This window comes from Zophobas morio, unplaced genomic scaffold (assembly GCF_036711695.1).
Source record: "Zophobas morio isolate AGI-343-1 ecotype UQ-CSIRO unplaced genomic scaffold, CSIRO_AGI_Zmor_V1 ptg000012l, whole genome shotgun sequence".
Taxonomy (NCBI): Eukaryota; Metazoa; Arthropoda; class Insecta; order Coleoptera; family Tenebrionidae; genus Zophobas; species Zophobas morio.
The window spans coordinates 6,053,356-6,076,768 of NW_026972117.1; the positions used below are offsets into that span (position 1 = coordinate 6,053,356).

General features: G+C 26.4%; 1 protein-coding gene across 1 annotated transcript in view; it reads right to left on the reverse strand.

Annotated features, from left to right (window-relative positions):
* Positions 1-23,413, reverse strand: part of LOC135127682 (P-selectin) — a 66,692-nt gene that overhangs the window by 26,173 nt on the left and 17,106 nt on the right. Inside the window, exons 2-3 of the mRNA XM_064054235.1 lie at positions 12,115-12,291; positions 3,967-4,272 (exon numbers count right to left, since the gene is read on the reverse strand). Of these exons, the coding sequence (XP_063910305.1) occupies positions 3,967-4,272; positions 12,115-12,291 (483 nt within the window). The remainder of the gene's footprint in view (positions 1-3,966; positions 4,273-12,114; positions 12,292-23,413) is intronic.

Consider the following 23,413-nt stretch of genomic DNA (forward strand, 5'->3'; position numbering starts at 1 on the left):
ATCGAAAAATCTACAATTAAAAAAATCGAAAAATTGAAAAATCGAAAACTTGAAAAATCGAGAAAACAAAAAAATAAAGTCGAAAAAGTTGAAATCGGGAATTCGAAACAACTAAAAATCGTAAAATCGAAAAATGGAAAAATCGTTAATATTTAATTTAAAAAATCGAAAAACTAGAAGTTGAGAAATCGAAAAATCTACTATTAAAAAATCGAAAAATTGAAAAATCGAAAAACTAAAAAATCGAGAAATTGAAAAATCCCAAAACTGAAATGTCGAAAAATTGAAAAACCGTAGAATCGAGAAGTCGAAAAATCGAAAAACCGAGAAATCGAAATTGAAAAATCGAAACATCAAAAACTAGAAATCGAGAAATCGAAAAATCTACGATTAATAAACTTGAAAAATTGAAAAATCGTAAAACTGAAGAATCGAAAAACTAAAAAATCAGGAAATTGAAAAATCCCAACACTGAAATGTCGAAAAATTGAAAAACCGTAGAATCGAGAAAAGTCGGAAAATCGAAAAACCGAGAAATCGAAATTGAAAAATTAAAACATCTAGAAATCGAAACATCAACAGATTGAGAAATCGAAAAGTCCAAAAGCTGAACAATCGAAATTCGAAAAATTTGAAATTGAAACATTTTAAAAAACGGTAAATCGAAAAGTTAAAAAACCGATACCCCGAAATTTCGATTAATTTGAAAATCGGAAAACTGAAAATTGAAAAATTTAAAAACCGAAACATTGAAAACTGGTAAAATAAAAATTTTAAAAATCAAAAAATTGAAAAACCGAAAAATCTAAAAGCGAGAAGTTGAAAAATTGAAAGGTCAAGAAATAGAAATATCTAAAATTAAAAAAAAAAACGTCGAAAAATTGAAGGAACGCAGGTTGAAAAATCGAGAAATCTAAACATCAAAAAATCGATAAATTGAAAAATCGAAATATGTATTGAAAAATCCCAAAATTGAAAAAACTAAAACTGAAACATCCAAAACTTGAGAAAAGGAAAAGTCGAAAATTTTGAAACGCCAAAAATTTAAATACTGAAAAGTCGAAAAATTTGAAGGTTCGAAAAATTGAAAAATCGAAAAACTGAAATCGTAAAATAGAAACGTCGGAAAATCGGGAAATCGAAAATTTGAAAAATCGAGAATTTGAAGAATTGACAAATTGAAAAATCCTCAAACTAAAAATGTCGAAAAATTGAAAAACCGAAAAATCTAACATTTAAAAATTCGAAAAATTGAAAATTGAAAACTGTGTAGTAGTAAAAAAACGAAAAATCGAGAAATCGAAATATCTAAAATTAAAAAAATAAAACGAAAAATTAAAATGTCAAAAAATTGAAGAATTGAAAAACTGAATCGAAAAATTAAAACATCAAAAAATTGAAAAATCGAAATATCGAAAAATCCCAACATTGAAAAATATTAAAACTGAAACATCGAAAACTTGAGAAATCGAAAAATTGAAAAATCGAGAAATTAAAACATCACAAAATCGAAATATCGAAAAATCCCAAAATTGAGAAATACTGAGTAAAACTTGAGAAATCCAAAAATTGAAAAATCGAGAAAACAAAAAGTGGAGGAATCAAAAAATCAAAAAATTGGGAAATCGAAAAGTCGAAAAATCAAAGAATCGCTTAGTAGAGAAATTGAGAAAAGGAAAAATCGAAAATTTCGGAACGCCAAAAATCGAAATATTGAAAAATCGAAAAATTTGAAGAGTCGAAAAATTGAAGAATCGAAAAACTGAAATCGTAAAACTGAAATGTCGGAAAATCGAAAAATCGAAAATAAAAATCGAGAGACCGAAAATTAGAAAAATCGAGAATTTGAAGAATGGACAAATTGAAAAATCCTCAAACTAAAATGTCGAAAAATTTAAAAACCGAAAAATCTAAAAGCGTAAAGTCGAAAAATCGAAAGATAGAGATATCTAAAATTTAAAAAATAAAATGAAAAATTAAAATGTCGAAAAATTGAAGAATTGATAAACTGAAATCGGAAAACTGGAATATCGGAAAATCGACAAATTGAAAAATCCTCAAACTAAAATATCGAAAAATTAAGAAATCTAAAAATCTAAAATCGAGGAGTCGAAAAATCGAAAGATCAAGAAATAGAAATATATAAAATATAAAAAAAAATTTAAACATTGAAAAATTGAAACTGAAATATTGGAAAATCGAGAAATCGAAAAATAAAAAATCGAGAATCGAAAATTTGCAAAATCGAAAATTTGAAGAATCGACAAATTGAAAATTCCTCAAACTAAAATGTCTAAAAATTGAGAAATCGAAAAATCTAAAAGCGAGAAGTCCAAAAATCGAAAGATAGCGATATCCGAACATCAAAAAAGTGAAACATCTAACATTTAAAAATTTGAAAAATTGAAAATTGAAGTAGCAATAAACCGAAAAATGGAAGAATTGAAAAACTGAATCGAAAAATTAAAACATCAACTAATCGAAAAATTAAAAAATCGAAATATTGAAAAATCCTAAAATTGAAACATGCTAAAACTAAAAATCGACAACTTGAGTGAAACAGTCGAAAAATCAAAGAATCTATTTATAGAGAAATTGACAAAAGAAAAAAATCGAAAATTTCGAAACGCCAAAATTTATTCGGCCAAACTTTGAGATGACGTCATCAATTTTTTGGGAGGAAATTGATTGACGATTTACCATAATTACAATAACGTTAAAATATTTACAAGAATTCAGAGCAATGGGTTCTGCAGTTTCAAAGTTATATTGCAAAATATTGTTATTCAGTTTTGAATTTTTTCCACAAGTACCTACAGGAGTATCCTATTTTATCAAATTAAAAAAACTTTTTATTATAATGCTGTAATTTTAATTATAAATGTATCCCATGCTTTTTATCTTCGATGTCATATTGATCAAATTCCAGACATTGTTTTTATTTTGTACCATTTGTTTTTTGTAATTTTTTCGAAAAGTTGAAATTTTAAATAAATTCTAATTGATTCAAGATTTTCCAAATTCCAAGCTTAATGGTATTCTCAATATTTAAAATAAAGGAAACTCCAAGTTCAAAAGATTGTTGTCGGAAAGTTTATTGACTGTTCGGTTTTTAAATTTTTTTTTTTTCGAAATTTTCAGTGTTTATACTTACATTTAATCATTATGTCAGAAATTGTTTTTTTTTCTAGGATTAAATTATACTGTATTAAAATGTATATAATTGGAAAGTTCTTCGTAAAAAATGTTTGAAATTTTTTAGTTTCAATATATGTATAAACTTGGAATTTATAACGATATTAAATTATTACTAAAAAAGTACTTTTTATATTTTGTAGAATTGTTATTTCCATAATTTATTGGTCTTTCCGTTCATTGCTAATTCATACTCAAAATTTCCGTCAATGAGTACACAATCCTCACCTAATTGACCTTTAGCCACAATCTGTCTTGAACTTTCTCTCCAACGAAATATCTTCTTCATTATTTTATCATTTAACTCCGCAAAAACCACGATTCTTCACCCAACCGACAAAAATCTCGTTTCACAATCGCACTCAACACATGTGAAATTCCCCAAACCCGAAAACAAGCGTCGCAATTAACTCACGATTTTCCCACGAAAAACCTACAGAAAACCGATTGAACCGAACCAATTTCAAAACAGCATCAGCATACTAATTAGATTTCTAATAATAAAAACAACTAGGTTATTCATGAAGAAATCTCCCATAAGAAAAGGAAAATTTATAGCCATATCATATCAATCTATACATGCCATTGTTGGTGTTTTTCCCCGAAGTCCCTAAGTGGGATATTCATTCCAATAATAGTGAGATTATAAATTAATTTTGAAACTTTCAGTTAAACTAGTTAGATGCAATTTGACCTCATAAACCTTCACCACGATCCTGGAATTTCGCCTCTAAGTGTTTATTTTGAAATGAAAATAGACTGTGTACACACCTATTGTGCCGGGAAACCAGGCACACAGTGGGTTTCTCTGGAGGTCGCTGCTACTGTTGCCCACCCGGATCTCCAGGTCCTGCAGGGGCTGGTGGCCGCAGCAGCCGCGGGTGGTAACCCTGACGACCTTGACGGCGTAGGCTTGGAGGAGGTCCACCTGCCACCAGGGGCTGGCCTCCTTCTGGGTCTCAGAGCACCTTTTGCCGTCGTGGTCGGTGCTCTTTTCGCCGTCGTTGGCGTTGAGGGCGCTGCCCCCACGGACGGTGGTGGACTGGTTGGCGGGTTTGCGGTAGGCGATGTTCGTACCTGGAGAAAAAAAGGAGTTAATTGAGTTAAAATTCTAATTTTGTTTAGTTTTCATTCCCTTTGGTAATTGCGTCAGTCTCGGTCTTTTCTGAATGGCTCTTATAAAACACTTACTTGGTTTTAATAAAACAACGGTAATTACGAATTCTTTATCGTGTCTATTAATCTTATTTTAATATGGATACTAGGTAAGTAATTAAATTATGCTTTCAGTTAAAGGTCGTTTGGTGACCTCCAATTGGTAACGGCAGTGGGATTTCACGCCATTAGAGGGTTCGAGAATTCTTGTAATCAATAATTAAAAAAAAAACACAACAATGTCACTTTTCGCCTATTTAGCTTTCTAGACTGCCAATAATTAGTGAAAAAAATTCAACTTTAAATACAGAAAATACTTAACAAAATAAAAAGAAAAATATCTATAGCTGTTCATTGAAAAAAACAAACCGAAATATCGATATTTGAAAATTGTAACAATATAATTTTTATGAACACTCTGTAGACGAAGATTCAATTGTATTGATACCATAAGCAAGCGTATTACTTTATTTATCTCTCTATACTGTGGTTATAAAATTCTGGTATACATTATGCCATTCAAAAAAAAAATAGTTGGATGTTATGCCTTAAAAACAGAACACTCTGTACATACTAAAATAATTTTTTATCGAAGACCGGGCGCTTAGTGACTCATTCCGTATAGTCAAAGGTTACTAAAAATATTAAAATGAAAAATTATTGCTGGTTTCAAGATATTCAAAAATGTCGCCATTAACTTCTAAAAATGTATCAATGTATGTTTAGAAGTTTTCATTTATTATACCCTTTTCCGCATTTCTAGGGTTTTCGATTTTTCAGATTCTCGATTTAAAATTTTTTAATTGTTCAATTTGTCGATTATTCAAATTTTCATTTCCTCAGTGTGGAAAACTTAAAATTCCCAACTTTTGAATCTTTTAATTATTCGATTCTTTAATTACTTAACAATAGCCCGTTCTTAGTTTCCTCGATTTTTCGAGATTTCAGAATTAAATTTTTCAGTTTTTCGATTTTCCAACATTTGAATTTCTATTTTTGCAATTTTTTATTTTTTGTTTCTTCAATTTTTCGTTTTTGCAATGTTCTGATTTTCTAAATCTTTAATTTTTCAATTTTTCGGTTTCTTGATTTTTAGATTTTTCATTTCTTCAGTTATTCAATTTCCCAACTTTTGGATTTTTCTATTCTTGAATTTTTCTTTTCTTCACTTTTACGGTTTTAAAATGTTTAATTTTTCGATTGTTAGATAAATTGGTCAAATATTCGATTCTGTGTCCTCGATTTTTCGAGTTTACAAAATTAAATTTTTCAATTTTTTGATTTTTCAAAATTTTAATTTATTTTTTAATTTTTCACTTGTTAATTTTAGAATTTTGCTATTTTTCGACATTTCAGGTTTTCGTTTCTTCAGTTTTCGATTTTGCAGTCCTTTCGGTTATTCAGTATTTTCATTTGCTCATTTTTTCGAATTTTAAAATATAAGTTTCGATTTTTAGATTTTTGGAATTTTCGTGTCGTTAATTTTACGATTTTTCAATATTTAGATTTTTGTTATTTAATTGTCGATTTTTCAATTTCACATTTCTAGATTTTTCCTTTCTTCGATTTTTAATTTTTAAGTACTCGTATTTAAATTTTTCATCTTTTGGTTTTCGTTTTTTTAGTTTTCTCGATTTTTAATTTTTCTGTTATTCAATTTGTCGATTATTTAATCAAATTTTCGTTTTCTCAATTTTTCAAGATTTAAAATTTGTACTTTTTAAATTTTTCGATTTCCCAATTTTTGAATTTTTGAATTTTGAATTCTTGAATTTTTCTTTCCTTCAATTATGATTTTGAAATTTTTCGATAAATGAATTTTGTAATTTTGTGATTTTCCAATTTTTCCAATATTTCATTCTGGGTGTCTTCGATTTTTCGAGTTTCCAAAATTAAATTTGTTAATTTTTCGATTTTCAACACTTGCATTTTTTATTTTTTTCATTTTCCACTTTTTCGTTTCTTTAATTTTACTTTTGCGATTTTTTCACGTTTCAATGTTTAGATGTTTGAATTTTTCTGTTTTTCGTTTCTTTGACTTTACGATTTTGTGACTTTTCGATTTTTCAATATTTTGATTTTTGTTATTTCATTTTTCAATTTTTCAGTTTCTTGATTTTTAGATTTTTCATTTCTTCAGTTATTAAATTTCCCAACTTTTGGATTTTTCTATTCTTGAATTTTTCTTTTCTTCACTTTTACGGTTTTAAAATTTTTAATTTTTCGATTGTTAGATAAATTGGTCAAATATTCGATTCTGTGTCCTCGATTTTTCGAGTTTACAAAATTGAATTTTTCAATTTTTCGATTTTTCAAAATTTGAATTTATTTTTTAATTTTTCACTTGTTAATTTTAGAATTTTGCTATTTTTCGACATTTCAGGTTTTCGTTTCTTCATTTTCGATTTTGTAGTCTTTTCGGTTATTCAGTATTTTCATTTGCTCATTTTTTCGAATTTTAAAATATAAGTTTCGATTTTTCGATTTTTGGAATTTTCGTGTCGTTAATTTTACGATTTTTCAATATTTAGATTTTTGTTATTTAATTGTCGATTTTTCAATTTCTCATTTCTAGATTTTTCCTTTCTTCGATTTTTAATTTTTAAGTACCCGTATTTAAATTTTTCATCTTTTGTTTTTCGTTTTTTTAATTTTTCTGTTATTCAATTTGTCGATTATTTAATCAAATTTTCGTTTCCTCAATTTTTCAAGATTTAAAATTTGTACTTTTCAATTTTTCGATTTCCCAATTTTTGAATTTTTTAATTTTGAATTCTTGAATTTTTCTTTTCTTCAATTATGATTTTGAAATTGTGCCATTTTTCGATAACTGAACTTTGTAATTTTGGGATTTTACAATTTTTCCAATATTCCATTCTGGGTGTCGTCGATTTTTCGAGTTTTCAAAAATAAATTTGTTAATTTTTCGATTTTCAATGCTTGCATTTTTTATTTTTTTCATTTTTCACTTTTTCGTTTCTTTAATTTTACGATTTTGTGACTTCGATTTTTCAATATTTTGATTTTTGTTATTTCATTTTTCAATTTTTCAGTTTCTTGATTTTTAGATTTTTCGTTTTTTCAATTTTTCGATTTTTTAGTTTCTCGATTTTTAATTTTTGAAGCGATAAAATTTGAATTTTTCAATTTTTCGATTTCTCAACTTTTGATCTTTTTAATTTTTCGCTTCATTAATTTTGTAATTTGGGAATTTCCAGATTTTTCGATTTTCCAATTTTTCGTTTCCTCGATTTTTCGAGTTTTCAAAATAAAAATTTTCCATTTTTCTATTTCTCATCATTTGAATTTTTTATTTTTTCGGTTTTTCAAGTTTACGTTTCTAAATTTTAAGATTTTTGGAATTTTTCGACGTTTCAGTATTTATATTTTTTAATTTTCCCATTTTTTCGTTTCTTCAGTTCTTGATTTAAAATTTGTACTTTGTAATTTTTCGATTTCCCAATTTATGAATTTTTGAATTTTTAATTCTTGAATTTTTCTTTTCTTCAATTATCATTTTGAAATTGTGCCATCTTTCAATAGTCAGATAACTCCATTTTCGATAACTGAATTTTGTAATTTTTTCCATTCTGGGTGTCTTTGATTTTTCGAGTTTTCAAAATTAAATTTGTCAATTTTCTGATTTTCAACACTTGCATTTTTTATTTTTTTCATTTTCCACTTTTTCGTTTCTTTAATTTTACGACTTTTGAGATTTTTTCCACGTTTCAATGGTTAGATCTTTAACTTTACGATTTTGTGACTTTTCGATTTTTCAATATTTTTATTTTTGTTATTTAATTTTTCAATTTTACAGTTTCTTGATTTTTAGATTTTTCGTTTCTTCAAATTTTCAGTTTGATAACTCTTTAATTTTTCGATTTTTTAGTTCCTCGATCTTTAATTTCTGAGGCGTTAAAATTTGAATTTTTCAATTTTTCGATTTCCCAACTTTTGATTTTGTAATTTTGGGATATACAGATTTTTCGATTTTACGATTTTTCGTTTCCTCGTTTTTTCGAGTTTTCAGAATTAAAATTTTTCGTTTTTCTATTTTTCATCATTTGAAGTTTTATTTTTTCAGTTTTTCAAGTTTACCTTTCAGAATTTAAAGATTTTTGGACTTTTTCGATGTTTCAGTATTTAGATTTTTTAATTTTCTCATTCTTTCGTTTCTTCAGTTCTCGATTTTTGCAATGTTTCGATTTTCAATTTTACAACTTTTCGATTTTTAATTTTTTCGATTTCCCAACTTTTGAATTTTAAAATTTTTCTATTTTTGACTTTTTCTTTTCTTTACTTTTAAGGTAAAGGATATTTTTCAATTTTTCAATTGTTAGATAAATGTTTTAATTATCCGATTTTATGTGCCCTCGATTTTTCGAGTTTTCAAAATTAAATTTTTCAATTTTTCGATTTTTCAACATTTGAATTTGTTATTTTTTTAATTTTTCACTTGTTCATTTCTTTAATTTTAAGCTTTTTCCGTTTTTTCAACGTTTCAGTCTTTAGATTTTTTAATTTTTCACTTTTTCGATTTCCCAAATTTTGAATGTTTTAATTTTTTTATTCTTGATTTTTTTCCTAAATTTTAATTTTACGATTCTGAAATCTTTTTAATTTTTCAATTGTTGGATAATTCAATTTTTCGATAATTGAATTTAGTAATTTTTCGATTTTACAATTTGTTGTTTCCTCGATAGTTTTTAAAATTAATTTTTCAACTTTTCGATTTTTCAAAATCTGATTTTTATTTTTTTTATTTTTCACATTTTTCTTTTTTACGATTTTTGCAATTTTTCGACGTTTCAATGTCTAGATTTTTTAATTATTCACTTTTTCGTTTCTTCAATTTTCAACTTTGCATTGTTATGATTTTTTCAATTTTTAATTTTTTGATTCTCCAATCTTTCGATTATTTAATTTTTCGTTTGCTCAGTTTTTCGAATTTTAAAAGTTAGGTTTCGATTTTTCGATTTTTGAAATTTTCGTTTCATTAACTTTACAATTTTGTATTTTCAAGCTTTTTCGATATGTAAACTTTCGTTATTTAATTTTTCAATTCATCAGTTTTTTGATTTTTAGATTTTTTGTTTCTTCAATTGTTCAATTTTACAACTTTTCGATTTTTCATTTTTGGCTGTTCAAATTCTACATCTTTTAAATTTTTCGAATTTTTAGTTTCTCGATTTTTAATTTTTGAAATTTTAAAATTTAAAATTTTAATTGTTCAGTTTTTCGATTTCTCAGCTTTTGATTTTTTAATTTTTCCATTAATGAATTTTGTAATTTTGCGATTTTACAATTTTTCAAATATATATTCCACTTTTCCTTTCCTCAATTTTTCGAGTTCTCAAAATTAAAATTTTCCATTTTTCCATTTTTCACTATTTGAATTTTTTATTTTTTTAGTTTTTCACGTTTTCGTTTCTATAATTTTACGATTTTTGGATTTTTTCGACGTTTCAGTATTTAGATTTTTTATTGTTCCCATTTTTTCGTTTCTTCAGTTTTTGCAATGTTTCGATTTTCAATTTTACAACCTTTCGCTCTTTAATTTTTAGGTATTTCCCAACAGTTGAATGTTTTATTTTTCGATTCTTGAATTTATTTTTTTTCGTAATTTTATTTTACGATTCTGAAATTTGTCTATTTTTCAATTGTTATAAAACTCAATTTTTCGATAATTGAATTTCGTAAGTTTGCGATTTTACAATGTTTCAAATACATATTCCATTCTATGTGTCCTCGATAGTTCGAGTTCTCAAAATACAATTTTTCAATTTCTCGATTTTTCAACATTTGATTTTTTTTATTTTTCACATTTTTTCTTCTTTAATTTTATGATTTTTGCATTCCTTTGACGTTTCAGTGTTTAGATTTTTGAATTTTTCAGTTTTTCGTTTCTTCAATTTTCAATTTTGATTTTCTCAATTTTTAATTTTTTGATTATCCAATCTTTCGATGATTTAATTTTTCGTTTGCTTAGTTTTTCGAGTTTTCAAAATCAAAATTTTCCATTTTTCTATTGTATGTATTTTTTATTTTTTCCGTTTTTCACATTTTCGTTTCTACTATAATTTTACGATTTTTGGAATTTTTCGACGTGTCAGTATTTAGATTTTTTAATTTTCCCATTTTTTAGTTTCTTCAGTTCTCGATTTTACAATTTTTTCATTTTTCGATTAATCTTTCGGTTATTCAATTTTTCATTTTCTTAGTTTTTCAACTTTAAGTTTATACTTTTCGATTTTTGAGTTTTCGTTTCTTTAACTCTACGAATTTGTATTATTCCGAGTTTTAATATTTAGATTTTTGATGACTAGATTTTTCAATTTTTTAGTTTCTTTATTTTTAGATTTTCTCATTTCGTCAATTTTCAATTTTACAATTTTTCGACTTTTAAATTTTAGATATTTAAATTTTTCATCTTTCAATTTTCCAAATTTTCTAATTTCAATTTCTGATTTTTCATTTTTTTGATTTTTCAGTTTTTGAATTTTGCAGTTTTTCGATTTCACATTTTTTAAAAAATATTTTATTTAAATTCTGCATTTATTTTTTTCCACCTTTCAAGTATCCCGTATTTGTAAATGATTCAAAATAAACTTTCTCTTAAATAAGGCCACAAAAAAAGTCCAGAGGTGTAAGATCCGGAGATTTTATAGGCCACCGAATATTCTTGTACCAATATATCCGGTCCATCGCTCACAATAATGCAGATTTAAGTGTAGTTTGCATTCGGTGGCCTGCAAAATTCACGGATCTTACACCACTTGAGTTCTTTTGGTGGCCTTATTTAACAGAAAGTGTATATTTTGCGTCTTTAAAAGACGTGGAAAATTTGAAATTTTGTTACACATCACTCTTGATATCGTTGATATATAAGAAAAATAGGACCAGACCAACAATTATATGGTCCTTGAGGTACACCAAATGAATAAAAAAAAGATCTTATTCGAGTTCGACATTTTAAACATTTTAAAATTAACATTATAAGGAGTCTGATAGTTAAAATTTATATCTATTATTTATTAGTTGTTACTTTAGGTACTGTTAAATTGGAACAAATCAGACATAAAACTATTACAAATATTTTCGTCATTATGTGACCTAACATTGTCAAGCAATGACAACCATTAATCGCTTCCATATAAGGCTAGGTATTAAATATAATATACCATAAAGGGTGCTTATGCATTAACAATATGATCGGAATAAATAACGAAGATGACTAAAGCTGGCATGTACATAAATATTTACTAATAAACTATTTGTCCAATTTATCTTCCATTTCAACCTTCGTCAGTCGAATCTGAACCTCTGAGAACCCATAAACCACAAACAATTCCCCAAACCAATCTAGCCATTACATAACAACAATACCTTGTCCATCAAATTCTCTAATGGCCATTATCTCTTACTTAACAAACAAAAAACATACCATTAAATAGAGCTGTTACGAAACGACAAGCAAACCCAATTTTCGACCACTTCTGGCAACAAGAAAAATTCGTGACCTGCTCTTCTAGCCATCGCGATAACAGCGCATTGTTCTTTGTCTCTTCAAGTCTTTATTTAATTTATTAAAATATTCCTCTTCCAGTTTCCTGCTCCTACACGATAAATCGTACTCGGATCATAATTGTTTCTTTTTTTTTTTTCTCTCTTGTTATTATTACAGTGTAGATTTCAGACACGGGCAATAACGGAAGTTAGGCAAGTCGGAAACATAAATTAAATGAGAAAAAATGGTTTACTTACCGCAGAAAGGTAACTCGCCTATCCATTTTCCCGAAGGCGAACACGAGATTTCGGTGTTGCCGAAAGTTTCATAACCTTCGTCGCACTGGTAGGAGGCCACGGTGCCGGGATTGAGGCCCGGGGAGCTTAAGGACACGCGTGCGTTGAGGGGGATGGCGGGGTGGCCACATTTTATTTCTGGAACAAAAAAAAAATGTATAAGTTTTCTTCTCGGTCGAAAATTTTCATAGACATGTATTTTTAAACGACGTTTCGAATGTGGTTTCTTTCTTCTTCAGGTATAGTTATGGTTTAGGAAATTCTGTAAGATTATATGTAATAGTAATAATAACCCTGCGTCCGGTTGCCAGCAGATGCAGGTCAGGTCTCAGTTTTATTTCCACATTTTATTTGAAATTTTTATAATTCATCTTTTTTTAATATCAAATAATTTGTTAATTAATAAAACTAAACTCACATATTATTATTATTGAACTGATAGCAATTTATTTTCCAATTGCTCGATTTTCAAGTTCTGAATTTTTCAGTTTTCCAATTTTTGAATTCATTTTTGATCCATTTTTCGTTTTTAGAACTTTTGAATTTTTCAAATTTTTAGATTTTTAATTTTTCTAATTTTCAGTTTCTTTTCAATTTTTTTGTTTCTTCAATTTTTGGTTTTTTCAACTTTTAAATTTTTCAATTTTTTTAACTTTGGTTTTTTGAAATTTTTGGTTTTTTCGAAATTAAAATTCTCAATTTTTCATTTTTTAATTTTCAGTTAATTTTTTTTCAATTTTCTTTAGGTTCAAGTTTTGGATTTTACAGTTTATCGATTTATCATTTTTCGAATTTTTAAATCTTTCGTTGTTTCAATTTTTCATTTCTTAATTCTTCAGTTTCTCCATTTTTCGATTTGCAATTTTTCATAAATTATTGTTTTTTTAATTTTTGCGATTTTTCCGTTTTTTTAATTTTCCTATTTTACAGGTTTTCGATTTATGATTTTCGATTTTAAAATTTTTCGGTTTTTCAGTTTCTCGATTTTTCAATTCGGATTATTCGGTTGTTCAGTTACGTTGCTCTTCGAGTTTTCAAATTTAAATTTAAATTTTTAGAATTTTGAATTTTTTGTTTCTTTATTGTCATTTTGCGATTTTTCAATACATGTGTGTATTCAGAATGTTCAGTTTTTCAAATTTTCGATTTTTCAGTTTCTTGATTTTTCGATTTTAAAATTTATCTTTCAATTTTTCGTTTATTCAGTTTTTCGTTTATTTAATTACTGAAATTTAGATTTCATTTTTTCGATTTTTTTTCTTCAATTTTTTGATCATTCAATAGTTGCATTTTTTCTTCATCAGTTTTTCAAATCATCAATTTTATAATTTGATTTTTCAATTTTTTCGTTTGTCCAATTTTTAGATTTGAAATTTTTCGATTATACAGTTCATCAATTTTTCAATTTTTGGATTTTTGAATTTCCTGATTTTCAATTTTTTGATTTATCAGTTTTCGGATATTTCAATCTTGTGTTCTTTCAATTTTTCCGTTTTTCACTTTCTTGTGTTTTAATATTTCCATCTTTTAGGTTTTTCACTTTTCAGATTTCATTTTTCAATATTACAATTTTTCATTCCTTAATTCTTCAATTTTTCCATTTTTGAATATATGTACAATTTTTCCATTTTTGGATATATGTACAATTTTTCGATTTTTTATTTGAGTTTTTCAATTCTTCGAATTTTTCAATCTTCGTTTCTCTAATTTTACCATTTTAGATTTTTTCAGTTTTTCAGTATTTAAAATTTTTAATTTTTCTAATTTTCAGTTTTTTTTTCAATTTTTTCGTTTCTTCGATTTTCGATTTTTTCAACTTTTGAATTTTTCAATTTTTTTTAACATTAGTTTTTTGAAATTTTTCGTTTTTTCGAAATTAAAATTCTCAATTTATAATTTTTTAATTTTCAGTTAATTTTTTTTCAATTTTCTTTAGGTTCAAGTTTTCGATTTTACAGTTTATCGATTTATCATTTTTCGGATTTTTAAATCTTTCGTTGTCTCAATTTTTCATTTCTTAATTCTTCAGTTTCTCGATTTTTCAATTCGGATTATTCAGTTGTTCAGTTACGTTACTCTTCGAGTTTTCAAATTTAAATTTAAATTTTTAAAATTTTGAATTTTTTGTTTATTGTCATTTTTCGATTTTTCAATACATGTGTGTATTCAAAATGTTTATTCTTCAGTTTTTCAAATTTTTTATTTTTCAGTTTCTTGATTTTTCGATTTTAAAATTTATCATGCAATTTATCGCTTTTTCAGTTTTTCGTTTATTTAATTTCTGAAATTTAGATTTAATTTTTTCTTCATCAGTTTATCAAATCATCAATTTGTAATTTGATTTTTCAATTTTTTCGTTTGTCCCATTTTTCGATTTCTTAATTTTTTCATTTTCGTTTATTGGTTTCTCAATATTCTTTTTCTTCAAGTTTTAGATTTGAAATTTTTCGATTAAACAGTTCATCAATTTTTCAATTTTTGGATTTTTGAATTTCGTGATTTTTGAAATTTTTTGATTTATCAGTTTTCGGATATTTTATTCTTGTGTTCTTTCAATTTTTCTGTTTTTCATTTTCTTGTGTTTTAATATTTCCATCTTTTAGACTTTTTCACTTTTCAGATTTCATTTTTCAATGTTTCAATTTTTTGCTTTTTAATTCTACAATTTTTCCATTTTTGGATATACAATTTTTCGATTTTCTATTTGAGTTTTTCAATTCCTCGAATTTTTTAATTTTCGTTTCTCCAATTTTACGATTTTAGAATGTTTTAATTTTTTGGTATTTAAATTGAAGACTTGAAAAACTGAAGAATTAAAAATATAAAAATTCAAAAATCCAAAAATTGCAAAACCGAAAAAATTGAAGAATTTTGAAAAATTGAAATTAAAATTTTAAAACTCGAAACAGTACCTACACGAAAAATTGAATAATCAAAAATTAAAACTCGAGAAAGTGAAAAAACGAAAAACTGTAAAATCGAAAATTGGATAGAACAGAAAAATTGAAAAAACAGGACATCGAAAAATCGCAAACACTGAAAAATTAATAATCCAAGTAAATCGAAAAATCGAAAAATTGAAAAAAGAAAAATTGAACAATCGGGAATTTAAAAACCGAGGAACTAGAAAATCGAAAATTTCAAAAAACGAAAAATTAAATTATCAAGAAATTGGGAAACCGAAAAACTTATTTTTTTTTTTAAATTGCTTTGAAGGTGTAAAGATTTAATTTTATTAATTTCTTATTTGGAAAACAGAAGTAAAATATAAAAAAAATTGTTGGTTTTTAAATCTAATACACTTAAGATATGGCACGAGCAAAAATTAAAGTCGTTTCTCATAAATTTGAGTCTAAATGACAATTTCGTTTCCTCATTTTTCCATTTCTGAAATCATTTTCATTCATTTTTCGATTATTCCATTTTTCGAGTTTTCAAATTTCAATTTTTCAGTTTTCCGTTTTTTACAACTTTTGAATTTTTCAAATTTTCAATTGGTGAATTTACAAAATTTTAAGATTTTTAAATATCCCCAATATTAATTTTAAATTTTCGATTTATTAATTTTCGGATATTTTAATCTTTCTTTCCTTCAATTTTTCGGTTTCGCAGTTTCTTGTGTTAGAATATTTCCATTTTTTAGGTTTTCGAACTGCAATTTTTCGATCTTTTAACTTTAGAATTTTTCAGTTTTTCGAATTTTTTAATTTTCGTTTCTCTGATTTATGATGTATAATTTTCGATTTTTAATTTTCCAATTACTTAATTGTTTGGTTACGTTATTCCTCGAGTTTTCAAGTTTAAATTTCAATTTCTAGAATTTTGAATTTTTCGTTTCTTCGATCGTGGATTTTATAATTTCTTGATTTTTCAATTTTTTCGTTTTTCCAATTTGTATTTGATTTTTCTGTTTTTCAAACTGAAAAATCAATTATTTTTGTTTCCTCAGTTTTTCGATTTTTGAATTTTTCATTTAATTAATTTTTCGAGTTTTCAAATTTAGATTTTTCAATTTTTAGACTTTTGAATAGTACGATTTTTAATTTTTCACTTTTTCCAATTTTTCAATTTTATGGTTTTTCAAGTTTTTCGATTTCACAATTTATCCATTGTTAAAATTTTTGATTTTTCTATTTAATTATCTAATGACTATTATTATTATTGTTATTATTATTATTATCATTAACTTATATAATTTAATTTTGCAAGATCTTTCTACTTTTAAGCCTTCAGTATGTTTCTAAAAGTATGTAGGTATTTAAAAAGAATTTCATATATTTTCAGAAAATTTTTGTTTCCAGTTTTTGAAACAAGAGTACTATCGAGTCCATCGGGCGACTTGTCAGTTTCATGTTTTTTCGACGTTTCATAACCCCAAGAGTACCTGAAATGTGATTTCCCGTTCCCGTTTGTCTATATATGGTCTGTGTCGACTTTCATTAGACACGTAATTTCCGAAACTACTGGACCGATTGTTGTCAAATTTTGTACGTATATCGGGAATAGAGTGTAGATAGTAAAACGCTAAACACTTGAAGTTAAAGCGTGTTACTAGTGTTGGGAGGCAATTTTTTCTTCTTGGTTATCTACTTTAATTGTATTTTACGTTCTCCGTACGTGTGTAATTAGCATAATCGCAAAATCTAATTTCATATTTTTTCAAAGACCAATTTTTTGTTCCTAATCTTGATCAAGTTAATGCATTTTTGCTAGCAGATTCCTGATTAATCGACAAAACATCGTTTGACTCACGTACGTTGTAACAAATATGATAAACATTAAATGCAAATTTGACGCCCACTTAAATTCATGTCTTTGTTAGAGACGGCTCCAAAACAACCTAGTTGATACATCCATAGTTCAGTTAAACCATTCTCGATTCACAATACAAAAAAAAAGTGGCAAAATGAACATTAGAAAAATCTTAACACTTGACTTTGGAGTTCGATGCGTGTAAACGATTCTTTGTCCCTAATGACATTTACGTTTGAGCGGTTATAATGCTTGCATAAATACGAAATAATCCCCTGTAACCGAACCATGCTAACCGTTACGCTTTGTATAATTACACCAACCTTTCTTCACTCTTCAAAAAATCCGCAAAACCAGTCATTTCTAGACCAGCGTAGTCGCCAGTCATGATCTACATAAGCAATGACACTAATTTGGCAAGTACACTGTACCTAGAGTTCGTAACATATTCCGTTTAGTGACCTGTAAACACCCACCACGCCTCGTCATCCACCAGATTTAACACCAAGCGATCATAGTTGTTGTTATTTACGACTAGACCGGCAAGAAATGCGATGGGTGTGAATTTTCTTCGTATTTATTCAAATTTCAAGGACACAACCAGCAGCAAGAACTATCTCAAGGCAATGTCATCGGAATAAAGACAATCGTTTTAGCAGCTGACAAACCCTGAAAACGACGTCGTGAAACCGCGTTGAGAAATTTCACATAATGGGGATTTTTGAAGTGTCGTTCATTAATTCAGTTAGTGGGTGGCTAATCAGCTGAAAGATCAGCAGGAGAAATTATCGCCGGGAACAAAGGATGAGGGCATTGTTTCGGGTAATTGGCTCTCAGCAGGATGACTGCTAATCAGTTAATTAAAACTTTTGGGTGAGCTTTCTCCGCGTAGAAGAAAATTTCTGTCGAAAACAGTGTCTTTCTTTTGCGCCGAATTGCGTATGCACTTGTTCAGCCTATTGCACTGAAAATTTTCTTTATCGAAACAGCGATTTCTCAGCGTGTAACAGAAAATCGCATTCTTGGAACTTTCTAGCCCGATTGCAAACATATTGTTGCCTCATATTATAATCTGTCAAGTCGTTATTACTCGAACGTCCGGAATATTCCTTTTGTTTCCTCGTTATTGGGTCATAACATGTCATTAAGAGAAATGTCCATCAATAACCGGTAATATATTACGGATTTCTCCCATTATCAACTCGTACACGTACTATTAATAATAAATAGAGCAACGTGTATAAGTATCTTGGACACGTTTTTGCTGAATTTTAATGACTTTAATACAGTTACGTAGATAACAGTAACGGCGTAAGGTTGGGAATTTTTAAATCCGTCACGAAAATTGTGTTGAACATTTACGTTATGTAATTATGGTGTCGGGACGTGGGTGGGCACACCCACAGGAAAATTTTGGCGCGCCACTGGGTAAGCGTGCGTTTGAAGCAGCTTAAATTCAAAGGACCAGTTGCCATTTAGCTAATTAAAACCAACACGAGAAGACACGATTTTTAGTTATATTTCATTTTCAGATTTTTTGGTTTTCTAATTTTCGTTTTGCAACTTTTGGATATTTTCATTTTTCCTTGTTTCAGTTTTCCGGTTTTTCAGTTTCTCGATTTTTACTACATATTTGGATTTTTCAATTTTTCGTTTCTGTAATTTTACGATTTTGAAATTTTCTAATTTTTCAGTAATTAGATTTTTAATTTTTACATTTTTGCGATTTTATACATTTCTTCAATTTTCGGATTTCACAATTTTTCGATTTCTAATTTACGACTTTGAAATTTTTCTATTTTTCATTTACTCGTTACGTTGTTCTTCGAGGTCTGAAATTTAAATTTAAATTTCTCGTTTTTTCCCATTTTTAGATTTTTTGGTATTTAGATTCTTCAGTTTTTCAAATTTTCTATTTTCCAATTTCTTGAGTCGTAATTTTTTTATTTTTCAGTTTTTGAATCGAGAAATTGAAGGCTCGAAACAAGAAATTGAAAAACTCAATTTTGAAAATCAAATAATTGTAAAATCGAAAAATTGCAAATCGAAAAATGGGAAAAATGAAAAATATTGAGAAATCAAGAAATTGAAAAATTGAAGAATAACAAAATAAAAAAAATCAAAAAATTGCAAAATAGCAAAACTGAAGAAACGAAAAATTCAAAATTTGAAAAATTGAAATTGAAATTTTAAAACTCGAAAGTTACGTAAGCGAAAAACTGAATAATCAAAAATAAAATCAGAATAAATGAAAAACCGAAAAGTTGTAAATCCATACATTGTAAATCGAAAAATTGTAAAATCAAAAATTAAACGAAAGAAAAAATTGAAAAATAGAAAAATTAAGAAATCTAAAAACTGAAAATATGAAAATTTACAGAACCGTAAAATTAAAGACTGAAAAATCGGAAAATTGAAAAATTAAAATTTTTGAATTCGAGAAATTGGGAAAGCAGAAAACTAAATAATAGAAAAAATAAAAATCGAGAAACTGTAAAATTCAAAAATTGAAAAACGAAAAATGAAAATTCCGAATATTGCAAAAACGAAAAATTTAAATTTAAAAATTTGAAAAGTTGGGAAAAAAAGTAGAAAAAACTGGAAAAGTGGGAAAATTACAAAATCTCTAGTTGAAAAAACTAATAATTCAAAAGGTGAAGATCCAACAATAAAGGGAATGAACAATTGAAGAATTCAAAAAATTGAAGAATTACAAAAAAAAACAAAAAAATGCAAAAGCGTAAAACTGAAGAAACGAAAAATTCAAAATTTGAAAAACTGAAGTTTCAATTTTAAAACTCGAAAACTACATAAACGAAAAACTGAATGCTCAAAAATTAAAATCAGAACGAGTGAAAAACCAAAAAATTGCAAATCGATGAATTGGAAACAGAAAAATTGTAAAGTTAAAAATTAAACAAAAAAAAAATTGAAAAATCTGGAAACTGAAGAATAGAAAAATTTAAAAATTCAAAAAACAGAAAAATTAAGAAATCTAGAAACTGAAAAAATTAAAATTTGCAGAACCGTAAAATTAAAGATTGAAAAATTGAAACATTCAAGGTTGAAAAATCGGAAGATTGGAAAATTTAAATTTGTGAATTCGAGAAATTGGGGAAACAGAAAACCAAATAATAGAAAAAATCAAAATCGAGAAAGTGGAAAATCGAAAAATTGAAAAGACGAAAAATTAAAACTCCGAATATTGAAAAATCGAAAAATTTAAATTGGAAAATTTGAAAAGTTGGGAAAATATGCAATTAAAATACCTGAAAAACTGGGAAATCGGAAAATTACAAATCTAAAGTTGAAAAACCAATACATAATTCAAACATTGAAAAACTGAAAAATTCAAAAGATGAAAATCCAACAATAAACGAAATGAAAAATTCAAAATTTGAAAAATTGAATTTTAAATTTTAAACATCGAAAACTACGTAAACGAAAAACTGAATACTCACAAATGAAAATCAGAACGAGTGAAAAACCGAAAAATTGCAAATTGATAAATTGCAAATCCATATATTGAAAATCGATAAACTGTAAATCGAAAAATTCTAAAATTACAATTACAACAAAAAATTGAAAAATCTGGAAAATGAAAAATAGAAAAATTCAAAAATTCAAAAACAGAAAAAACGAAAATTTGCGGAACCGTAAAAGTACAGAAATGCAAAGTTGTAAAATTGAAACATTCAAGATTGAAAAATAGGAAGATTGGGAAATTTAAATTTGTGAATTCGAGAAATTGGGGAAACAAAAAACTAAATAATAGAAAAATTAAAATCTGGGAAATCGGAAAATTAAAAAAAACAATGACTCAAATATTGCAAAAAGAAAAAATTCAAAAATTGAAAATCCAACAGTAAAGGAAATGAAAAATTGAATAATCGAAAAATTATAAAATCGGAAAATTCGAAAAACGAATAAATTGAAAAACAAAGAAATGAAAAATTGAAGTCTTGAAATATCGAAGAGTTAAAAGTACAAAAATTTAAAAGTTGAAAATTGCAAAACCACAAATTTGGTTAAAACGAAAAATTTCAAATTTAAAAATTAAAGTTTTAAAACTCGACAAAAATACGTAAACGAAAAATTTAATATTCAAAAATTAAAACTCAAGAAAGTAAAAATTCGAAAAATTGTAAAATCGAAACAAAAATTGAAAAATCAGGAAGTTGAAAAATGACAAACACTAAAAAATTAATAATTCAAATATAGAAAAATCGAAAATGACAAAATCGTAAAATTGAAAAATCGAAAATGGAAAAATTGTAGATTTTAGAAATCCAGAAACTTAAAAACTTTAAATCGAAAAGTTGCAAAATCGAAAATTAAAAATTAAAAAATTCTAAAATCGAGAGACCGAAAAATTCAAATAATGGAAAATCGAAAACTCGAAAAATTGAAAAATACGTAAACGAAAAACCGAATACTCAAAGATTAAAATCAGAACGAGTGAAAAACCGAAAAATTGTAAATTGATAAATTGCAAATCGAAAAATTGTAGAACTAAAAATTAAACCAAATAAAAAATTGAAAAATCTAGAAACTGAAGAATAGAAAAATTAAAAAATTCAAAAATAGAAAAATTGTGAAATCTAAAAACAGAAAAACGAAAATTTGCAGAACCTTAAAAGTAAAGAAATGCAAAGTTGAAAAATCGGAAGTTTGGAAAATTAAAATTTGTGAATTCGAGAAATTGGGGAAACAAAAAACTAAACAATAGAAAAATTAAAAACTGGGAAATCGGAAAATTACACTGAATAATCGAAAAATTATAAAATCGAGAAATTCGTAAACGAATAAATTGGAAAAGAAAAAAAAAATGGAAAATTGAAGACTTAAAAGTACAAAAATTAAAAAGTCGAAAAATTGCAAAACTGTCACAAATTTTGAAAAACGAAAAATTTCAAATTTAAAAATTTAAGTTTTAAAACTCGAAAAGCTACGTAAACGAAAAACTTAATATTAAAAAATATAAACTAAAGTAAGTGAAAATTAGAAAAATTGTAAAATCGAAACAGAAAACTTGAAAAATCAGGAAGTTGAAAAATGATTAACACTGAAAAATGAATAATTCAACTATAGAAAAATCGAAAATGACAAAATTGTAGATTTTGGTAATCGAGAATCTTAAAAATTTTAAATCGAAAAGTTGCAGAATCGAAAATTAAAAAATTTAAAAATCCTAAACTCGAGAAATTGAAAAATTCAAATTATGTAAAATCGAAAACTCAAAAAATTGTAAAATCAAACATTTTTTATAATTGCTTGAAAGGTATACAGAAACAAAATCTGATTTTTTCTTAAGAAAACAAGAAAAATATTTCAAAAATTGTATTTAGCATTTGTGGTTTTTAAATCTCATAAACTTAAAATATAACAGGCGCAAAAGATTAAAATTGCTTCTCATAAATTTGGATTTAAATAACAATTGTTTTCTTTACAAACAAAAAAATCGAAATATTAATACTAAGATATTAATTGAAAAACAAATCAACAAATTTCCAAACCTTTACAATGTTTATCATCATCAATCAACACAGATTTGAAAATCCTGATAAAAAGTTACAAAAAATGCTTAATAAATTGCGCCAGGAAACAAAATTCGAATAGTTGTCATTCACCTGTCTAGGAAGTTTAATTTATGCCATTCAATTAAAAAAAGACTATAATAAATTGTCGTTTAACAGGTTGCAAACTATAATATTAGCATAAAAATTGATATAACGAATCAGCGAAGCTCACAACTGTCTTCGAAATATCTTCTACTCGAAAAAAAAAAACACACAACTAACTTTACATACTAAAGACAAACCAAAGATCTAAAGATAATGACAGTCAGTCGTGGAAGACTCATCTAATTATCTCCTTGATATTTCGACTCGCAATTAGCAAATTAGCAAAATGCCACCTACCAAGCATTTTTCCTTTCAAATTCACACATATCCAAAAAAATCCTAAACACTTGTTTGTAGGTGTAGAAAGCAGTTTGCAGTAAAGTGTGACCCTCGCGGTGCAGTGTAAAGCCGTCTCTTTATTTGTTATCGTGTATAACCAGATCACCTTGTAACCAAGACTCCAGCAGTGCTCACCATTCACCTTACCAAAAATTGAATGTCACCGTAACGACTCCGCATGCAAACTAAACCGCTTCAAACACGAAAAACCCTGTAACCCATTTCCAGAAGGAAGTGACAAAGTGTAGCAATCGATAACCACGGAGAAATTAGGATAATCTAGTGTGTAATTATTAATTGCGATATCTCTGTGTTTTTCGTTTAAGAGTAACTTTCTTTAGGCAATTTTCTCCGAGAATATGCGCATATTTTATAGGCGGTCAAGTCTAAAAAACGTGTTATTAGAGAAGATCAATTAGAAGAGTATTTTTGCCTTTTTGTGAAACAATGGTTTCAAGGTGAGAAGCACCTACTGCGCTTTGCTTTCCCAACCCAAATTATTCCAAAAATGCAAAACTAATGAAACTAATCTATGCAGGATGTAG